Genomic DNA, 20252 nt, shown 5'->3' on the forward strand with positions numbered 1-20252 from the left:
AACTAAGGTCCCACCCGCCTTGCAGCACAGCCAAAAAAATAAAAATAAAAAACTCACCAGAATATTCAATACCCAGCCACAGACACCCATTCCTACACCTTTGGGTAGTTCCTTTTCTGGTTCCTTTTCAGATCTCACCTGTTTCAAGGCAAATGCTAAATCAAGGTCCCTCGTATTTCTGGGAGATCACAAGTTTTGAGTAGGCTAATTTATGGGGAGAATATAGTCTTTGCCTTTGTTGTGGAAAAGAGCCACTTTGGAGTGGAGAATGTTTACATGAAGTCACCAAGATTCCCCTCCACCCACATGGATAAACAGAGGGTTATTATTATTATTTGTAATAACTCACTCTATCATTTGAGAACTTTCCTTAGTTGAGATTTTTTTCCTGTGATATACTTAACTAAGCTCCAGGCCAGACTCTCTCTATCTCCACTGTCCCCACCAAACCTGCTCATCTTCCTGGCTTCATTATCTCGTAATGGCAACTGCCACCCACCTACCTACATAAGGCATCCATCAGACAGTTTAGACTCCTTACTCCTGCTTACTTACCCAGCCACTTATCCCCTATTATAAATTATGTCTCCTGGTTATCCATCCTCTCTTCCTCATTTCTGTTGTCAGTGCCTTATTCAGGACTTCAGCATGTTCCCTGGACTCCTTCCTTCATTTTGACTCTTTAAAAAAAAAAATATTTTAAATGGGACTATAGCCTATTAACAATGCTGTGATAGCTTCAGGCGGACAGCAAAGGGACTCAGCCATACGGATACCTGTATCCATTCTGCCTTGACTAACTCTTCTTGATCTTCAACCTTTACTTAACCACCAGGCTGATGTTTGAAAAAGAGTCCCTCTTCATGGCCATTGTCACCCATTAGCACTTTAAGTGCACTTGTCTCTTTGCTCTTGTAACTATTTTTCAACTTCAACCATCATTCAAATGAGAATCAAATTAAAATTTAATTTTAAAGTAAAAAAATGTTGACAGCCCACAAAAGATGCAGTTATTACTGATGACAACTTTCCTTTTACAAACAGCTAGGTTTCCTTGTAGGATTGGGTGTAGGGAGGGATGCTGGGCTAGAGAAGTGTCATTACCTGCAGTGCGAGGAGAGGAAGACCTACAGTGATGGTAAAATCCAGAGTCCTTCGCTCAGAACTCAAGACCCTTTCTCCCCCTCCTCCTTCTCTTGTCTCTTTCTTTACCTCCCACACCCTTCATCCTCTCTTCCTCCTTCCCCTCTTCTCATCCTCAAGCCATCATATTGACCAGGATTGTGCTAAGCAAAGGATGTGGCCAAGTTGGGACACAAATTCTGCTCGTGCTTATTCACGATGTGAACCTGATTTATATGCCACCTCTGTACACATCCTCTCTTGCCCTGCCCCAGCCTTGCCTCTGCTGATTCCATATGAGTCTTTTGGACTTGCACGCAGCTCTAACGTCTTCCACCTTGCAGTCTTCCAAGCAGTTGAAACACATTTTGCTGTATTTCCTCTAAGTTTTTGTCATCTTTTTCCTGTCATATTGGATTTTTACTCTGATGAAGAGTTCGAGTTTCTCAGTGTCCCTCTCAGAGCACGATGTTCAGACACAAGGAGGTGGCTGACTGTGCACGTTGGATAATAACCCTGACTTCTTTGTTCTGAACATGTTGCTCTTGTCCACACCTCATAAGATTGTGCTTGCTTCTTTTGTGGAGCCCAGAAATATTGTTGACTTACTTATAAAACTTGGGACTTCCCAGGTGGTGTTAGTGGTAAAGAACCCACCTGCCAATGAAGGAGACATATGAGATGCAGGTTCGATCCCTGGGTAGGGAAGATTCCCCTGGAGGAGGACAGGACAACCCACTCCAGTATTCTTGCCTGGAGAATCGCCAAGGACAGACGAGCCTAGTGGGCTATAGTCCATAGGGTTGCCCAGAGTCAGACATGACTGAAGAAACTTAGTGCAACTTAGCATGCAGCATGCTTCATATGGGCATATTGTAATCTATATAATTAACTCTTCTTGTTGGGCTTATAGGTTGTTTCTGGCTTTTCCTAGGTAAGCTTTTCTAGGTGAGAAGATCTGAGCCTCAACTTTAGTTATTAGCACTGTGCATTAGGTTTAAACCATATAATTTGAAAATATCAGATAAATAATGTGTGCAATAACAGGAATTGATGTGCCTGTGTTTTGTATAATATTTATTTTTCCTAGTAAAATTCCTTGGACAAAATGACAACTTATCTCAGTAATTACTTATCTAAGTAATACTAAACACCGTTTTTTGAATATTTAATCTGTGCCAGGTATAAGAAGAAAACCTTTATTTTATCTCTGCTGACTTTGACAACCATACTAAGATAGAAGTATCATTATCCCACTTTCTAGATAAAGGAGCTGAGGCTCCAAGAGCTTCAGCAAGCTCCTCAGCACATTCCTAGTAAGTGGTGGAGCCCAGATGCAAACCACACCAGTTTTATTTTCAAATTTGTACTCTTAGTCATTAGACTGGACACCTAAAAAAGTTTTAGAATGATTGACCACATGAATGAATGAATGAATAGTGACCCTATGGAACAAGCTATCTTGGTATCATTATGTACTTTTCTTGAGAAGGATGGAGGCTTGGAGAAGAGTTTCTGTGTAAATAAGGAAAGATGTAGCTATGGGCCAGGGCTTGTGCACAGAGATCATATGTTGGTGCACATTTGCCTTTCAGGGCACAGCCTGCAAACACTTTGGGCTGTAGAGAGAGAGCGTCTGACCTCAGGTTCTCTGACTTCATGCTCTTCCCTCCTTCCTTAGAATCATGCCGTTTCTCCACCACATACTCCTCTGTTCCCAGTTGGCAACAAACAATCAGGATTTCTAAGCAGGTGGTAAACAGGAAATGTGACTCACACATCTGAGTCTATGGAGGTGTGATATGAATAACAATAGCTATGATTTAATGAAAAGTGCATCTGGTATTATGCTAAACACTTTACAAGCTTTAGTCTCATTTCCTAATTAGATGGGTAAGGCCATTCCCATTACGCAGATGATGAAGCTGAGTTCCAGAGCATTTCAGGGACTTTCCCAGGCTTGTATAACCAGTATACTGCACCTCAGACTCCATGTACTCTGAGTGGCCATGGAATACCATGGTTGTAAGAATTCTCCTGGCACCCTTCCATTCTTCTCTAGCCATCCTCTGGAGACTTTTCTCTGAACATTCTGGATCTGCCTTCTTAAAGTCCAGGGTACATGACTGACCACACTTAGGGTGTTCATCCTTAAGACACAAATCCTGAGGTGTTGTGGGTATTTTCCCATAAGGTTCTGATTGTTTCTATTTTATTAATTAATTATTTCTTGTTGACTAGAATTAGATGCAGAATCATGGTCTTTCTCTAACTTCTGGAAGATAAAAACTCACCAGCAAATTGCAAATTCATCAGCTGAGCTGCTTTCTGCAAGCTATATCTACCAGTTTTATGCAAGGTGGTTGAAGGTACATATTTTTCTAACACAGCTTCTGAGCTGATTCTGTGACTTGTGTTAGAAAAGCATCGTCCACATTTCCTTTGTGTTGTGGAGATGAGATCTGTGGTATTTTTTCCTCTTTTTTGCCACTTTATTATTTTTTTTTAATTGAAGTAGAATTGCTTTACAGAATTTTGTGGTTTTCTGTCATTCATCAACAAGTATGTTTCCCCTTTATTTTTGTTAATTTTTCTCCCGATTCTTACAAAAATGCTTGTAACTTGGCTTCTTCTATCCTCAGCTCTCTGGCTTCTTAGGGTCTTCCTGACACATGTGAGACTCCCACCATGGACTACAAGCTCATGCACACTTTCCCAGGAAAAGGTTGAGCTTTGGTTTAAAAATATCAGATCAGATTGGAGTGGTGGGGATGTGGAAGGGTCTGTTCATAAAGGCATTCCTCTGACTGCATAATCAAGACAAGAAGATGGTAGAAGACCCTGATTAGACAGAGAAGTTGAGAAATTTGGGGAAAATGAGAATTGGGGAAAGAAGATGTTGTTAGTGTCAAAAAACAAAATCTTCCTTACTTTGCAAACTTGCCATATGTTTGTGTATTCTGTTTTTATCAGTCAGGTAACACTCACAGAGCAGAGCTTCATGAATCAGTATTTTTAATCCTATGCTCCGAAACCAGTTGGAAAAATTATATACTAACATGAAAACAATAAGTGAAAGTGAGAGTGAAGTCGTGTCCGACTCTTTGCAACCCCGTGGACGGTAGCCCACCAGACTCCTCTGTCCATGGGATTCTCCAGGCAAGAATACTGGAGTGTGTTACCATTTCCTTCTCCAGGGGATTTTCCCAACCCAGGGATTGAACCCAGGTCTCCTGCATTGCAGGCAGACGCTTTAACCTCGGAGCCAGGGTAACATAAAAATAATCTGTTTAAATTTCTATAATATGCTAATTTTCTAATCTTGAATTAGTTTATTTAACACCTTTTATTCTCCATTTCTTCATGTGTATAATATGGAGAAAAAGTTCCTAATTGGGCTAAAACCAACTTTCTTATAGAATATTTTAGAAGGGATTCCTAAATGTATTTAAGGATTGAGAAACATCCCTCTTCAATATTAAATGGGAATTTTATTTTTAAGATCAGCTATAAAGGGCTTTATGGTAAAAAAAAAACTATCTGATTTAAGAATTTGTCGCTGTTATTTGTGGACTGTGAGATACATTATTTTCATGTTTTAGCATCAGTTTTTTTCATCTTTAATATGGGAATACCATTCACTTTCCTTATGGTGAGGTTTAAGTGAGGTCATGCCTTTGAATGTGTCTATGGTACCTTAAGGCTTCCCAAGTGGTGCTAATGGTAAAGGGCACTCCTGCCATTGCTAGAGAGGTAAGAGATACTGGTTCGATCCCTGGGTCAGGAAGATCCCCTGGAAAAGAGCATGGCAACCCAATCCAGTATTCATGCCTGGAGAATCCCAAGGACAGAGGTGCCTGGCGGGATGTGGTCCATAGGGTCGCAAAGAGTTGAATGTGGCTGTATGGATGTGAGAGTTGGACTGTGAAGAAGGCTGAGCACCAAAGAATTGATGCTTTTGAACTGTGGTGTTGGAGAAGACTCTTGAGAGTCCCTTGGACTGCAAGGAGATCCAACCAGTCCATTCTAAAGGAGATCAGTCCTGGGTGTTCTTTGAAAGGACTGATGCTAAAGCTGAAACTCCAATACTTTGGCCACCTGATGCGAAGAGGTGACTCATTTGAAAAGACCCTGATGCTGGGAGGGATTGAGGGCAGGAGGAGAAGGGGATGACAGAGGATGAGATAGCTGGATCACATCACCGACTCAATGGACAGGAGTTTGAGTGAACTCCGGGAGTTGGTGATGGACAAGGAGGCGTGGTGTGCTGCGATTCACGGGGTTGCAAAGAGTCGGACACGATTGAGCAACTGAACTGAACTGAACTGAAAGCTACTTAACATATGTGATGCGTGGTATTTTAGGCATCCACTGAAAGTCTATTTTTTCAGCTATTTTGGAGGAGGAAAGTTATGAGGAAAAACAGTGAAGGAAAGTGGTTAAGACTGAAAGTTAAGAAAGATAAGTATTTTGAACCTGAAATGTGCTGGCTGGGTGAACTTGGGTCAGCCACTTAACCATTCTGATTTCAGTTACTTCTTCCATAAAAGTGGGCTGTATTACCTGTATCACACTGAATGAACTACAGGACAAAAAAGAACTCTACAAAGTCTAAAAGCCTGTGTCACTGTATGCTTTAAACATTGTCCAACATTTTGATGCTTGCCAGATGAACTGCTGTCTGTTTCATGCACTCCAGTTGTAGGAGTCTGAGAAATTTCTTCTTGGGTGAAGACGTCTTTTCCAGATTTTACTCACCTATTTGTAATTTTCTTCTTATAAGACAATAACTACATTTCAAAACAAAACAAAACAAAAAAACATAATGCCAAGAACAAAAACTAAAACCTGAAATACACATAGTATCTACTGTCAGCATCTGAGCCCACCCCCAACCTAGTGCAAATAATAGCTAGATCTTGAGGCTTAATTAGCTTTCAAGGTTTTTCTGGATAGGAATCCTGAAAAATTGGTTTGGGAGGAGATGAGTGATCATGGAACTTGAACGCGTACTTGAAATGCTTTTGGAAAGACAGTCAAGGTCCCAGCCACCCAGCAGCTGGGACAGAGAGAGAGAGAGGGCAGACTTTGAGCTCCTTACCGTGGCGTCTTCCCCAGCGTAGTGGTTGAGGACCCGCCGCCCACCGGGATGCCTGTCCGCCCAGCCAGTAACATCGTAGGCCTTGCGATTGATCACCAGCCACTTGTCAGTCTTCTGATTGTGTCTCTGGATCTCCTGCCAGGTGTACGTGCTGAGGCTTTTGCTGGGCAAGCCGCACTTTGCGTTTGCCTCCTGCCTTGCAGGGAGCTTGGCTCTCCCACTTGCTGCTGGTTTCCCGTTTGCCTGATGCTTCGCACTCAGGTCCAGCTGGTTCTCATCCACAAGGCTCCCATTGCCCTCAGGCTTTTCTTCAAACGTCATTGTCTTTGTACTTTTAGAATTTCTGACTTGACACCTGGAATTTCTAATTCTCACCTGATTGAACTACAGAATGACCTTTTCCCTCTCCTTTTATTCCATGAAGTAAGAAGCCTACACAGAAAACTTTTTAGCCTACTTGACTCTTGGCAAACCTGATAGTAAACTCCTTCCCAGCTTCTCACTTCTCTGTCCTGAGTCTTTTTTTGTCCTGATGAAGACTGTACTACCTTTCCCCGCACCCCAGAATGTTAGTCTACCTTTCTCTCTTCTCTCTCTCTGCTGGCTGATCTTTTAGCAGAGTTCTTATTCATCAAGTGTCTCTTAGTCAAGAGCTGGAGCCAATCACAGCCCAGAGGATGGTGTGGCCTGACCCCTGGGAGGAGGGGCTGGGCTCCTTCTTTGCTGACTGCCTGCACTGGCATCATTCTGGGTCAGGCTCATTAGCTCTCCCCCATTGAAAGGAAGAGTTGTTTTAATTCAACACATAAGCAGAAGCTTGCAAAACCTCTAGGAGGATATGAATGCCTCCTGGAATTGGGAAATGTTCTTTCTTTATTGTTGTTAAGATTGGAAATTTTCCTTTTATTCTGCTTTTCTCAGATTACTTAAAAAAATTTTTTTTTTAAAAAATTTGAACTGAAGGATAATTGCTTTACAGAATTTTGTGGCTTTCTGTCATACATCAACAAGAATCAGCCACAGGTATGACCATATCCTTTATGTCTCCCTCCCCATCCCACCCTTTTATTTTATTTTTTTACATTTCTTTTTTTTTTTAATTTTATTTTATTTTTAAACTTTATATAATTGTATTAGTTTTGCCAAATATCAAAATGAATCCATCACAGGTATACATGTGCACATCCCACCCTTTTAGACTACCATAGAACCCCTGTTTGAATTCCCTCATACAGCAAATTGTTCTTTTGACAGCTGTTATTTCTCCCTAAGGGCTTTACATTTCTGAAAAAAGCATTTTTGACTTTAAAATGTTTGTAGCACCCTATTGAGGTTACGTTGGTTTATAACATTATATAAATTTCAGGTGTGGAAAATTATAATTCCACTTCTGAAACAGTACAGCATGCTCACCACCAAAAGTTTTATTTTCCATTAGTCAGCATACAGATGACCTTCTTGACCTGTTTTACCGTCCTCCCAACACGTCCACTCAAGTAGCCTCTGCACTGTATGTTTATTGTTAACATTTCACGTTTGCATCCAGAAAGGACTGAAATCATATGGTAGCTGTCTTTCTCTGCTAGATTTTTTTCACTTAGTATAATATTCTCAAGAACGTGAAGTTGCTCAGTTGTGTCCAAGTCTTTGCAACCCCATGGACTGTAGCCTACCAGGGTCCTCTGTCCATGGGATTTTCCAGGCAAGAATACTGGAGTGGGTTTCCGTCTTCTCCAGGGGATCTTCCCAATCCAGGGATTGAACCTGGGTCTCCCCTACATTGTGGGCAGATGCTTTGCCATCTGAGCCACCAGGGAAGCCCAAATTCTCAAGGGCCATCCCTATTTCCAAAAGTGTGAAGATTTCATCTTTCAATCATTTAAATTATTTTTTAATGATTTCTGATAATTTTTGTCTCTTTTGTTTTCTTTGTTTTGTTCTTCAGTTGGCACTCTGCTTTGGTTTTGTTTTATTTACTTTTTTTTAGCTTTTTAACAATTGTTTGATTTCTTTTTTGGTTTCTTTAGTTGTTCTCTTGTGTTTTGCTTTGTTTTTGGTTCTGTTTTCATTTCTTTTGTGTATATATTACTTTGTTCTTGTTTCTATTTACAATTTGGGGTTTTGTCTTTTCTTTCTTTTTTCCTTTTCTTTAATTCTCATTGTGGTTTTCATTTGCATTTCCCTGATGACTAACGATGTTGAGCATCTTTTCATATATCTGTTGGCCACCAGCATATCTTCTTTGGAAAAATGTCTATTCATTTCTTCTGCGCATATTTTAACTGGGTTGCTTGTTTTTTGGAGGTTGAGTTATATGAGCTGTTTATGTTGTTTGGATCCCTTTTTGCTCATATCATTTGTAAATATTTTCTTCCACTCAGTGAGTTGTCTTTTTTGTTTTGTTTGTGGTTTCCTTTGTTGTGGAAAGCTTTTAAGTAGGTCCCATGGGTTTATTTTTGTTTATTTATTTTATTTTTCTCTGTGCTTGGTCTTCATTGCTGAGCATGGGCTTTCTCTAGTTGCAGTGAACAAGGGGTAGTCTTTGTTGAAGTGGCTTCTCTTGCTGTGCAGTATGGACTCTAGGCACACAGGCTTAATCAGTTGTCTTGTAGGCCCTAGAGTGTGGGCTCAGTAGTTGTGGTGTAGTTGTGGCTTAGTTATTCCATGGCATGTGGGATCCTCCTGGACAAAGGATTGAATTTGTGTCCCCGGCATCGGCAGGTGAACCCTTAACTGCTAGACCACCAGGGAAGTCTCCTATGTGTTTAGTTTTGCTTTTATTTCTTTTATGCTGTTCAGTTGCTCAGTCATGTCCAACTCTTTGTGACCCCGTGGACTGCAGAACACCAGGCTTCCCTGTCCTTTGATGTCTCCCAGAGCTTGCTCAAACTCATGCCCATTGTACGTGTGTACATGTGTACATGTATGCTCACCCAAGTTTATGCCCAAGTTCAAGAAGAATGAAAGCGGAGAAGGCAATTAAGAAGCTCTTGCAGTACTCCAAAGGAGAGGTGATGATGGATTGCCCATGAGGAGTGGCAGTAAAAGTGGAGAGATTGTGCAAATGAACTTATTCTTTAAGATTCTTCTCTGATATATTGCTTTTCTAACAAGGAAAAAAGTTGAATTTTTAAAAGCCAGGTCTTTAGTCCATGTAGCTATTTCCCCATACTCCAACAATACCCAATGATTAATCCCATCAGAACCCTCATTAGGTTGAATCACATATAATTGCTGTTTTTTAAACATCAAGCCAGTCAAATATAATTAGTGTCTTATGGCTCAATGTAAGAGACAAAATTCATCTGAACATGCTCACAATGAGCATCTATTTTGTGCCGGCCTTGTGCTGTTTCCTACAACATTGTATGTGTTCATTTTAATCATCTGAGTTTCACCCAGGGACACTTACTAAGGATCATGACCTTTATATCTAACCACCTATACAGTGACTGGCAAAATTTAATAGAAAGAGCCCTATTTGTACAGAAGAAGCAAGGTTGGGGTCCTTGGCAAAGCTAGCAATAAAAGAATCCATAAAGATAGTGGTTTGGGGATGGCTTTTTCTGGTTCAAAATGATAATGTCCTCATGGTTGGTAATTGACGGAAGAGATAAAGGATTGGCAGGAATAGAAAAAATTCTCTAACTCCTACTAAAACAAGGGAGCATTGGTCTCATCTCTTGAGCCAAAGTCTTAAGAATACACAGGAAATAATTCTAAAGCTGGAATTTAGCTGTCTCTGTGATGTGGTGCTGTTTTTGAGATTGATTCATGCTTTGGAACATTATTCTGAAAAAATGAAGTTGGATTCTGGTTTATACACTCCAAGTAGAACCAAGTAGAGTTGGTAATTCATGGTGGGAGTGTATGATTCTGTAAAAACAGCATGTGTTTTTTTTTTCCTCAGCTAAGTCTATGGCATCTACCATTACCTTATCAGTAACCGAATGTACGTGATCTTTGAACTTATTCCTTTGCACCGTGGGCCACGTCCAAACCACAATATCTGTGGTATGATGATAAACAAAACGGGCTCTCCTCTCACAAGTAAAAGAAAACCCCCAGAAACAGCACATTTGTTCGAAATGATGGTGATAATGATTTGACAATGGTAACAATAATAAAACATTTATTAAGCACCAAAGATGTGCCAGCAGTATTCTAAACCCTTCACATGCATTAGAAAAGTTAATTCTCACAACACTCCTATGGGACAAGCACTAAAAGCTTTAGTAACTTCCCCTTATTTTCACAGCTTATGGTGGCAGGACTGGAAAATCACTTACACAATGACTAGTCTTCTAGCCATAGTTACACTTCTCAACTGTGAAACTTCCTTCTGCTGCACAAAAACTTTGTTTCTATTGTATGACTTGTTTGGGAACCTTCTTACTTTACCTGGCCAGGACAAAGTCTATATATCTATTAAGACTCATTTAAGGAAAATGTGGAGATTTCTTTAAGTCTCTTGTGTTTTCTTGGCACTTAGAATATTTCGCCACACACTAATGTTCATTATGTGCCTGTTTGTGTTCACTGCTAACCTCTACACAATTCTTGCTTCTTTAATCCTTGGGACAGGTCTATGCATAATAAATGTTTTATGAGTGAATAATGAAAGAATGACTATAAGAGCTTAATTATTTGGGCAGAGCCAAAATTCAGACAGTAAGCAGCCCAAATGAATTGTCCTCAGAGAAGTGCTGTTGAAATGTATTTAATTGTCTATCCGTCATCTCTTTCTAATAGAATTGCCCCAGCCTCTGATGATATAGTTCAATTGGAGCAACTCTGTCTCTGTAATGTGACTCTTCTCTTCTAAACCACAGAGGATGATTAAGGAGAGCTACTCAACTCCAGCTGAGCCAGAGAACTTCTTTTGGAATTAGCTATTATCTTGAATGGAGGATATGTAAATTTAAGAGCTATTGACCACAGTTGCTCTCCACCACTTGGACCAGGAAGCCCAAAGGCTTATCTGTAGCAAGTGCAAAAAGTGAGATTAAAAAAAGTCAAGATATAAATTCAGGAAAATTTCCTGGATGGATCTCTTGTATTCCAGCAACAGGCTCCATGAGAAAATAATCATTTCTATTGTGTCCACTATCATATTCTCAAGTCTAGCAGAATAGGCATTTAATAATTATTGTTTAATGAATAAGTAGGCAGGGTCCTATAAAGATGAAATACCTGGAGGAAGGAAAAGCACAGCAGGTCTAGTTCTTATATCTCATGCAGGATTGTGATTGATTGCCATAGTTGATGCCATCATTGAACTTAGAATCTTATGTTCTGAAAAATGTTGCAAACATTTACTTGGGTGGTTAGATAATTATGAGTTACCTGGAAAGCTTTTGTAAATGTTGAATTCTGGGTATCAGCCTGTGGAAATTCTGATTCAGTTGGTTCAAGATGGGGTTTCCAGATTCTGCATTTTCTACGTCTCCCAGATGATTTTACTGAACAAATAGGTTTTTAGAGTTTCTTGAATTGCCACACCCTATGGTTCATTCATCTCCCAGTTCTAGTACTAGACTCTTTGTTCCATTAAGTGTGTTTTAGATAATATCAATTTGCCATTTATCAGGGACTACTGATGAAAGGATCAAATATATGTAAAGAACATGATTGCTCTGCTTTTAAAATTTCCTGGTGAAAAATCAGTTACCACCATCCTTCAATGAAGAAAACAATTCTTACTTTTGGCTCAGAAGTTTCAAGGTACCATCTAATCAGAATGTAAGACAAACCCCACTTTTATGTGTGAAGGCATGAATCAGTAATATGACAAGGCCAGAGAATGTGGGTTTTTCAAAAACCATCTTTTCATCATTGTAAGCTGGCCTCATTTATCCTGACACTTTCTGTTTGCTTTCCACAGACTTAGTTTTATTCAAGATAAACTGGAAGCTGAAACTCTTCCCATAAACATAAATTGTACCGTTGTGAATTGTGAATGGGTCTGTAATTAGAGATCCTGAGAGTCATGGTGCTGGTGGTTGCCTATTCAAACAGGTGGTGCCTAAACTGTGATAAAGCAAATATTAATCAAGGCATCTGGGTTCTAACCCTCATTATTGATTGTTGTTGTTCACTCAGTCATGTCCAACTTTTTGTGACCCCACTGACTGCAGCACCCCCGGCTTCCTGTCCTTCACTATCTCCTGGAATTTGCTCCCACTCATGCCCATTGGGTCAGTGATGCCATCCTCTGTCTCACCTCATCCTCTATCATCCCCTTCTCCTCCCACCTTCCATCTCTCCCAGCATCAGGGTCTTTTCCAATGAGTCAGCTCTTCACATCAGGTGGCCAGAGTATCGGAGCTTCAGCTTCAGCATCAGTCTTTCCAATGAATATTCAGGGCTGATTTCCTTTAGGATTGACTGGTTTGATCTCTTTGCTGTACAAGGGACTCTCAAGAGGCTTCTCTAAAACCACAGTTCAAAAGCATCAATTCTTTGGTGCTCAACCTTCTTTATGGTCCAACTCTCATATCCATACATGATTACTGGAAAAATCATAGTTTGACTATATGGACCTTTGTTGGCAAAGTGATGTCTCTGCTTTTTAAAACACTGTCTAGGTTTGTCATAGCTATTTTTTCAAGGAACAAGTATCTTTTACTTTTGTGGCTGCAGTCATCATTTGCAGATTTTGGAGCCCAAGGAAATAAAATCTGTCAATGTTTCTGCTGTTTCTTCCTCTATTTACCATGAAGTGATGAAACTGTATGCCATGATCTTCATTTTTTGAATGTTGAATTTTAAGCCAGCTTTTTCACTCTCTTCTTTCACTTTCATCAATCAGCTCTTTAGTTCCTCTTCTCTTTCTGCCATTAGAGTGATATCATCTGCATGCATGAGGTTGTTATTTCTCCTGGCAATCTTGATTCTGGCTTGTTATTCATCCAGCCTGGCATTTCATATGATATTCTCTGCATAGAAGTTAAACAAGCAGGGTGAAAATATACAGCCTTAATGTACTCCTTTCCCTATTTTGAACCAATCCATCTCCCCATCCTGTTCTGTTATTTCTCGTTGTACATACAGGAGGCGGGTAAAATGGTCTAGTATCCCCATCTCTTTAAGAATTACCCAGTTGTTGTGATCCACACAGTCAAAGGCTCAGTGTAGTCAATGAAGCAGAAGTAGATGTTTTCTGGAATTCCCTTGCTTTATCTATGATCTAACAGCTTTTGATAATTTGATCTCTAGTTCCTCTGCCTTTTCTAAATCCAGCTTGTACATTTGGAATTTCTTGGTTCACATACTGCTGAAGACTTGCTTGAAGGATTTTGAGCATTACCTTGCTAGCTTGTGAAATGAGTGCAATTGCACAGTAGTTTGAACATTGCTGATTAGCTGGATGCATTGCACAACCATTTTTTCTTTTTGGTGTCTCCATGTCTTCATATCACATTGTATGATGCATTAATGTTGTTCTCAAAAACTCAGTGATCCCAAAGAATACTGAATTAGAAGTCAAAAGCTATTTTTTGGCTGATCATTGAACATTGCATTGGATAATATCTGAGATTTTTTTCCAGCTCTTAGATGAAAAGAAGCCCTGTCTGTTTTCCTTGCTCTGGTAAAGTTAGGTCTTCACTGTTCTCCCTTAACCATAGACAAAGTGTACTTCCGATTCTGCTCTATTGCGTATGGGATTAAATCTTCAGATAATATGAGATTTCATAATAAATATTTATCTCCTGTGAACATGTGTGCCAATCATCCTGCTAGGCATTTTTAGATGATGTGCAAGAAAGACAGAGTGTGTGATCTCTGCTCACAGTGGTTTCCTATCCGTCACCCTCTTATACTTTCTGCACTCCTGTTATGGTCTATGTGTGAAGTCACAAAGTCACCATGCCTATGTTAGTCCCCACCATCCTGCCTTTCTAGGGTACTCCCGCCCATTCTTCAGAATTCAGTTTAAGCACATGCTTCTGTTGTTTCATGCTCAGTCTTGATGGACCTGAAGCTCCTCATCTGTGTTCTCACTCTTCCTGCGGCTCGGTGAGGTCACTGCTTTGGTCACGTCTCGTTTGTGTTGCTGTCACCACTGTTGCGTCTTTCCTCCTCTAGATCATCAGTTGTTTGAAGGCAGGGAGCATGTCTTTTCCACTTCTGCATTTTTCAAACCAGGCACTAACTAGTGTTCAGTATTTGCTTACAGAGTGAATGACTGGTTCAGTAGATAGCTAAGACCCCGAGTTGTGTGTGCTCTACTCTGTCATATATACTTTCTGTGATGGAGGTGAAGGGAGTGAGTGCAAGCCCCACTTAAACTAACCCCCCAGCTCCTATCTCACCTTAGCAGTGCCAAGCCTTGTGCCTGATTTCAGTGTTATCCCCGATTGTTCTTTCTCACCTGATAAGTGTCTTTAGGTCTTTAATTCTAGGTGCACTCATTTATCTTTTGATGTGCTGTTTACATTCTTATATCATTTACATAATATTTAAGTCTGGTGATAATTGCAAAGTCTGCTAAGTAAATTCTCATGAAGGGCAAAAGGTGATTTCTGAATGTCTAACAAACTCTTCAAGTGAAAAACTAAAGACCCTAACTATGGTTTTCTAAGAAGTATTTGCTGTTGCAAGTGGCAGATTCGTGACTTTGCATTCAGTACTGCAGTTGATCTTCTGATTCTCATAGATGTTTTTACCTTTTATTGCACAACTGCTGTGTTCCAAAATGTTAATTGCAATTTCTCAGTCAGTCTTAACAGTTGATCCTTAGCCACATTGCAGATGAGTTTCAGAATAGATATGAACAGCTCAAAGTCACATAGCTGGAAAGTGACTCAATTAGTATTTGAACTTGGTTGTGGTTGGCTTCATAGCTGAAGCCCTTTCTGTTTTGACACAGTGTTATTCCACTATGACTAATTTTGTTACATACCAGTTTATTGTCAACCTGCATCCTAATGGCCCTCCAACTTTCTCCCTGAGTTTGAGCAGAGCCATTGGATATTTCGGAAAGGAATCTTTCTTCAATTTCTGACATCTATGGGAAAACAAAACAAAACAAAACAAAAAACCAAGTAAAAGTAGAACTACCACATTAACCATTAGTTTTACTCCGGGTATATATCCAAGGAAAACAAAACCACTAATTCCAAAATGATATATGCACCAGAATGCTCACTGCAACCTTGTTTATAATTGCCAAGCTATGGAAGCAACCTATATGCCCATCCATAGATAGATGAATAGATTAAAATGTGGCATATAGGGGGAATTTTATAATCACAGTTTCAATTTCAATACTGGTGATTAGTCTGTTTATATTTTCTGTTTCTTTATGCTTCAGTCTTGGGAGATTGTTTCTATGAATTTGTCCGGTTATTACAGGTTGTCCATTTTGTTGGCATGTTGTTTGTAGTTGCTTGCAATAGTCTCTTATGATTCTTTTCATTTCTAAGTTATCTGTTGTAACTTCTTTTTCATTTATCTCTTCATCAATTTGAGCCCACTTCCTTTTCTTCTTGATGAGTCTGGCTAGAGTTTTATCAATTTTGTTTTTCTTCTAAAAGAACCACTTTTAGTTTCACTGAGTTTTTTCCTATCATTTTCTTCATTTCTATTTCATTTATTTTTGTCCTGATCTTTTTGATTTCTTCCCTTCTGCTAACTGAGTTTTGCTCGTTCTTTCTGTGCATTTAAGTATAATGTCAGGTTTTCTTAGGTTTGTGATTTTTCTTCCTTCCTGAGGTAAGATTATATCACTATGGACTTTTCTCTTAGAACTGCTTTTGCTGCATCCTATAGGTTTTGGATGATTGTGCTTTCATTTTCATTTGTCTCCAAGTGTTTTTTGATTTTCTGTTTTATTTCTTCTGTGACCCGCTGGTTATTTAGTAGCATATTACTTAGCCTCCACCTGCTTTACACTTTTTTTTTTCCTCTTGTAGTTGATATCTAATCTCATAGTATTGTGGTTGGGGCAGATGCTTGACGTGATTTTGATTTTCTTAAAGTTACTGAGGTTTGCTTTGTGGCCCAGCATGTGGTGAATCTTGGAGAATGTTCCCTTGTGCACATGAGAAGAATGTGTATTCTGCTACTTTTGAGTGGAATGCTCTATAAGTATCAATTAAGTCTATCTGGCTTAACATGTTATTTAAGGTCTGTGGTTCCTTATTTGTTTTCTGGATGATCTGTCCATTAATGTGTTACTGTCATTTTCTCTTCTCCTATTTTGGTGGTATTTGACTTATGTATTGGGATTCTCTTACAGTGGGTGTGTCAGTTCAGTTCAGTTCAGTTGCTCAGTCGTGTCCGACTCTTTGCGACCCCATGAATTGCAGCATGCCAGGCCTCCCTGTCCATCACCAACTACCGGAGTTCACTCAGACTCACGTCCATCGAGTCAGTGATGCCATCCAGCCATCTCATCCTCTGTCATCCCCTTCTCCTCCTGCCCCCAGTCCCTCCCCACATCAGAGTCTTTTCCAATGAGTCAACTCTTCGCATGAGGTGGCCAAAGTACTGGAGTTTCAGCTTTAGCATCATTCCTTCCAAAGAACACCCAGGACTGATCTCCTTCAGAATGGACTGGTTGGATCTCCTTGCAGTCCAAGGGACTCTCAAGAGTCTTCTCCAACACCACAGTTCAAAGGCATCAATTCTTCGGCGCTCAGCCTTCTTCACAGTCCAACTCTCACATCCATATATGACCATAGGAAAAACCATAGCCTTGACTAGACGGACCTTTGTTGGCAAAGTAATGTCTCTGCTTTTGAATATGCTATCTAGGTTGGTCATAACTTTCCTTCCAAGGAGTAAGCGTCTTTTAATTTCGTGGGTGTGTATACGTTTACAATTACTGTATCTTCTTCTTGGGTTGATCACTTGATCATTATGTAGTGTCCTTCTTTGTCTTTTTAATGGTCTTTATTCTAAAGTCTCGGAAAAGGCGATGGCACCCCACTCCAGTACTCTTGTCTGGAAAGTCCCGTGGATGGAGGAGCCCAGTAGGCTGCAGTCCATGGGGTTGCTCAGAGTCGGACAGGACTGCACTACTTCACTTTCACTTTTCACCTTCATGCATTGGAGAAGGAAATGGCAACCCACTCCAGTATTCTTGCTTGGAGAATCCCAGGGACAGGGGAGCCTGGTGGGCTGCCGTCTATGGGGTCGCACAGAGTCGGACACGACTGAAGCGACTTAGCAGTAGCAGTAGCAGTAGCAGCAGCATTCTAAAGTCTATTTTGTCTCACATGAGTATTGCTACTGCACTGCCGGGGTCCAGCCCCGGTGGATCCAGGGAATTCGAAGCAGGGACGGCGTCGGCGAGGATCAGGAAACAACTGCTTAATTAAATGTTAATTAAGGATATAAAGAGTAATAGAATAAGGATAGCTCAGTGAGGAAATTCAGTGGAGAAAAGAGGCTGAATAATTCAGCCAGAAGGTAAGAGAAAGAACGACATGGTGAGACCAAGTTTGGGTGAATAAGGCCTGCACTTTATTTTCCAAAGTAGTTTTTATACCTTAAGTTATGCATAGAGGATAATGGGGGAAGGGGTAGAGTCATGCAGTAAGCCAGGCTTTCTTCCTGCAAACTTATCATATGCAAATTTTAGGTGATTTGCATCATCTTCTGGCCCGGAGGCCTTTTCCTCTAAAGGTGATTATTCTAAAGTCAGGCGCCAGCCTCCAAAAAGCATTAGATAAAGTTGCATGCCTACAGAGCAAAGGTGTGGTGGGCTATAACAAGAAAAATAATTAACTCAAGGGTCCCAGGTTACAAACATTAAAGCTACTATTTACACCAATTATATTAATCAATACACTGCCAGGGACACAGCAGGTAAGGGATATGGAGACTTAGCAGCAAATATTGGCCCAACAAGTGAAAATCCCTTCACCAATACAATTTCTAATCAATCTTTTGACTGCTCAAAGGAATCTGTATTTAGACAGTTTAGAACATCTCATGCCTCTCACAGTTTGGAGGCTCTGAGCAATCACATGTGGCCGGAAAAACCTATTCAGGCAGGCTAGAGGACTTCCAAGGGAGTTTGTATGTTGAAACACTGTCACACCCAGGAATTATTAACTGGAGCTGTAAGCTAACTCTTTTTTTCAGAGAGAGGTAGTGGGGGACAGGTGAAAGCACAAAGCAGAAAGTAGGCAGACTCTGGTTTTGGGGGTAGATTGCTCGAGAATTTCCCGGGAGACTCCTGAGGCTTGATCCCGCCTTTGCGTATGCCAAGCCTCCTTCCTCATGACCTTTGCCAGGGGCGGAGCTCGCTCCCCGCACTGCACCTTTCCTTTGATTCACATTTGCATGGGATACACTTTTCCATTTCTTCACTTTCAGTCTGTATTTGTCCCTAGGACTGAAGTGGATCTCTTAAAGACAACATATATACAGGTCTTGTGTTTTTATCCATTCAGCCAGTCTATGTCTTTTGGTTGGAGCAGTTAATCCACTTATGTTTAAAGTAAGTATTGATATCCATGTTCTTATTGCCATTTTTGGTAACTGTTTCAGGTTTGTTTCTGTAGGCCTATTTTCTTCCTCTTTTGTCCTCTTCTCTTGTGATTTGGTGGCTACATTTAGTGTCATGTTTGAGTTCATTTTTCTTTATCTGTGTGTGTATCTGTTGTATTGGGTTGGCCAAAGTGTTCATTTGGGTTTGTCTGAAGACCTGAATGAACTCTTTGGCCAACCCAATAGATTTTTGGTTTCAAGTTGCCATGAGGTTTTGATATAGCAGTCTGCATATAAACAAAGTTGTTTGTCTTTTAATTCTAAATGCATTTCCAATATACTGCATTTCTGCTCTCCTCTATCACAGTTGCTGCTTTTCATATTATATTTGTGTGCAAATGATTTCACACCTTTCCAGTAGTCATGTAGCAATGTGGAGTTTGACCATAATCTAGGTTGAGCGCCGAAGAACTGATGTTTTCAAACTGTGGTGTTGGAGAAGACTCTTGCGAGTTCCTTGGACATCAAGAAGATCAAACCTGTCAATCCTAAAGGAAATCAACTCATTGCAGGGGAATGGAGAGGAAATTTTTAAGGAAATCCCTCATTGGAGGGACTGATACTGAAGCCTAAACTCCAATACTTTGGCCACCTGATGGAAAGAGCCAAGTTGTTGGAAAAGACCCTGGTGCTGGGAAAGATTGAGGGCAGGAGAAGAAGGGGGAACAGAGGATAAGATGGTTGGATGGCATCATTGACTCAATGGACAGGAGTTTGAACAAACTCTGACTGATAGTGAAGGACAGGGTAGCCTGGCATTCTGCAGTCCATGAGGTCACAAAGAATCAGGCAAAACTTGGCAACTAAACAATGGCAACAACTCTGTTTGCCTTTACTGGTGAGCTTTTCCATTTGTAATTTTCTTGTTTCTGGTTGTGATCATTTTTGTGTGTGTGCTTAGAGAAGTTCCTTTAACATTTGTTTGCAAAGCTGTTCTGGTGGTGCTGAATTGCCTTAGCTGTTGCTTGTCTGTAAATCTTTTGATTTTTCCATCAAACTTGAGTGTGAACCTTGCTGGTTAGAGTATTCTTTCTTCTAGGGCCTTTCATTTCATTATTTTAATATGTCATGCTGATCCCTTTTAGCCTATAGTGTTTCTGCTGATAAATGAGCTGATAATCTTATGGTGTTTCCCTTGTATATTATCTGTTGCTTTTCCCTTGTTGCTTTTAATAAATTTTCTTTAATTTTGGTCAGTTTGATTACTATGTGTCTCAGTGTGTTCCTATTTGGGTTTATTCTGCCTGGGACTCTGCTGCCTGGACTTAGGTGAATGTTTCCTTTCTTATGTTAGGGAAGTTTTCAGCTATTATATCTCTTCAAATACTTTTTCAGGTCCTTTCTCAGGTTATTTGTTTAACCTTAACAGCATGACTTGCCTCATATAGAAAGCATTTGGAGTTGTTGTTCAGTCACATTTGGAGTAAGAATTAAATAAAATTTAAAGACTTTCTCAAAGAAAGGCCACTTTCCTGCTCCCTAGATCAACCTTCTACATCTAATAAGACTTTCAGTGTTTCCCCTG

General features: G+C 40.2%; 1 protein-coding gene across 1 annotated transcript in view; it reads right to left on the minus strand.

The window, feature by feature from the left end:
• The window catches only part of LOC102287422 (fatty acid desaturase 2-like protein FADS2B), a 40518-nt gene extending 33974 nt beyond the window's left edge, over nucleotides 1-6544 (minus strand). Inside the window, exon 1 of the mRNA XM_070383243.1 lies at nucleotides 6224-6544. Coding sequence (XP_070239344.1) covers nucleotides 6224-6544 — 321 coding nt within the window. The remainder of the gene's footprint in view (nucleotides 1-6223) is intronic.
• Between the last annotated feature and the right edge of the window lie 13708 nt (nucleotides 6545-20252).

This window comes from Bos mutus, chromosome 15, assembly GCF_027580195.1.
Source record: "Bos mutus isolate GX-2022 chromosome 15, NWIPB_WYAK_1.1, whole genome shotgun sequence".
NCBI lineage: Eukaryota > Metazoa > Chordata > Mammalia > Artiodactyla > Bovidae > Bos > Bos mutus.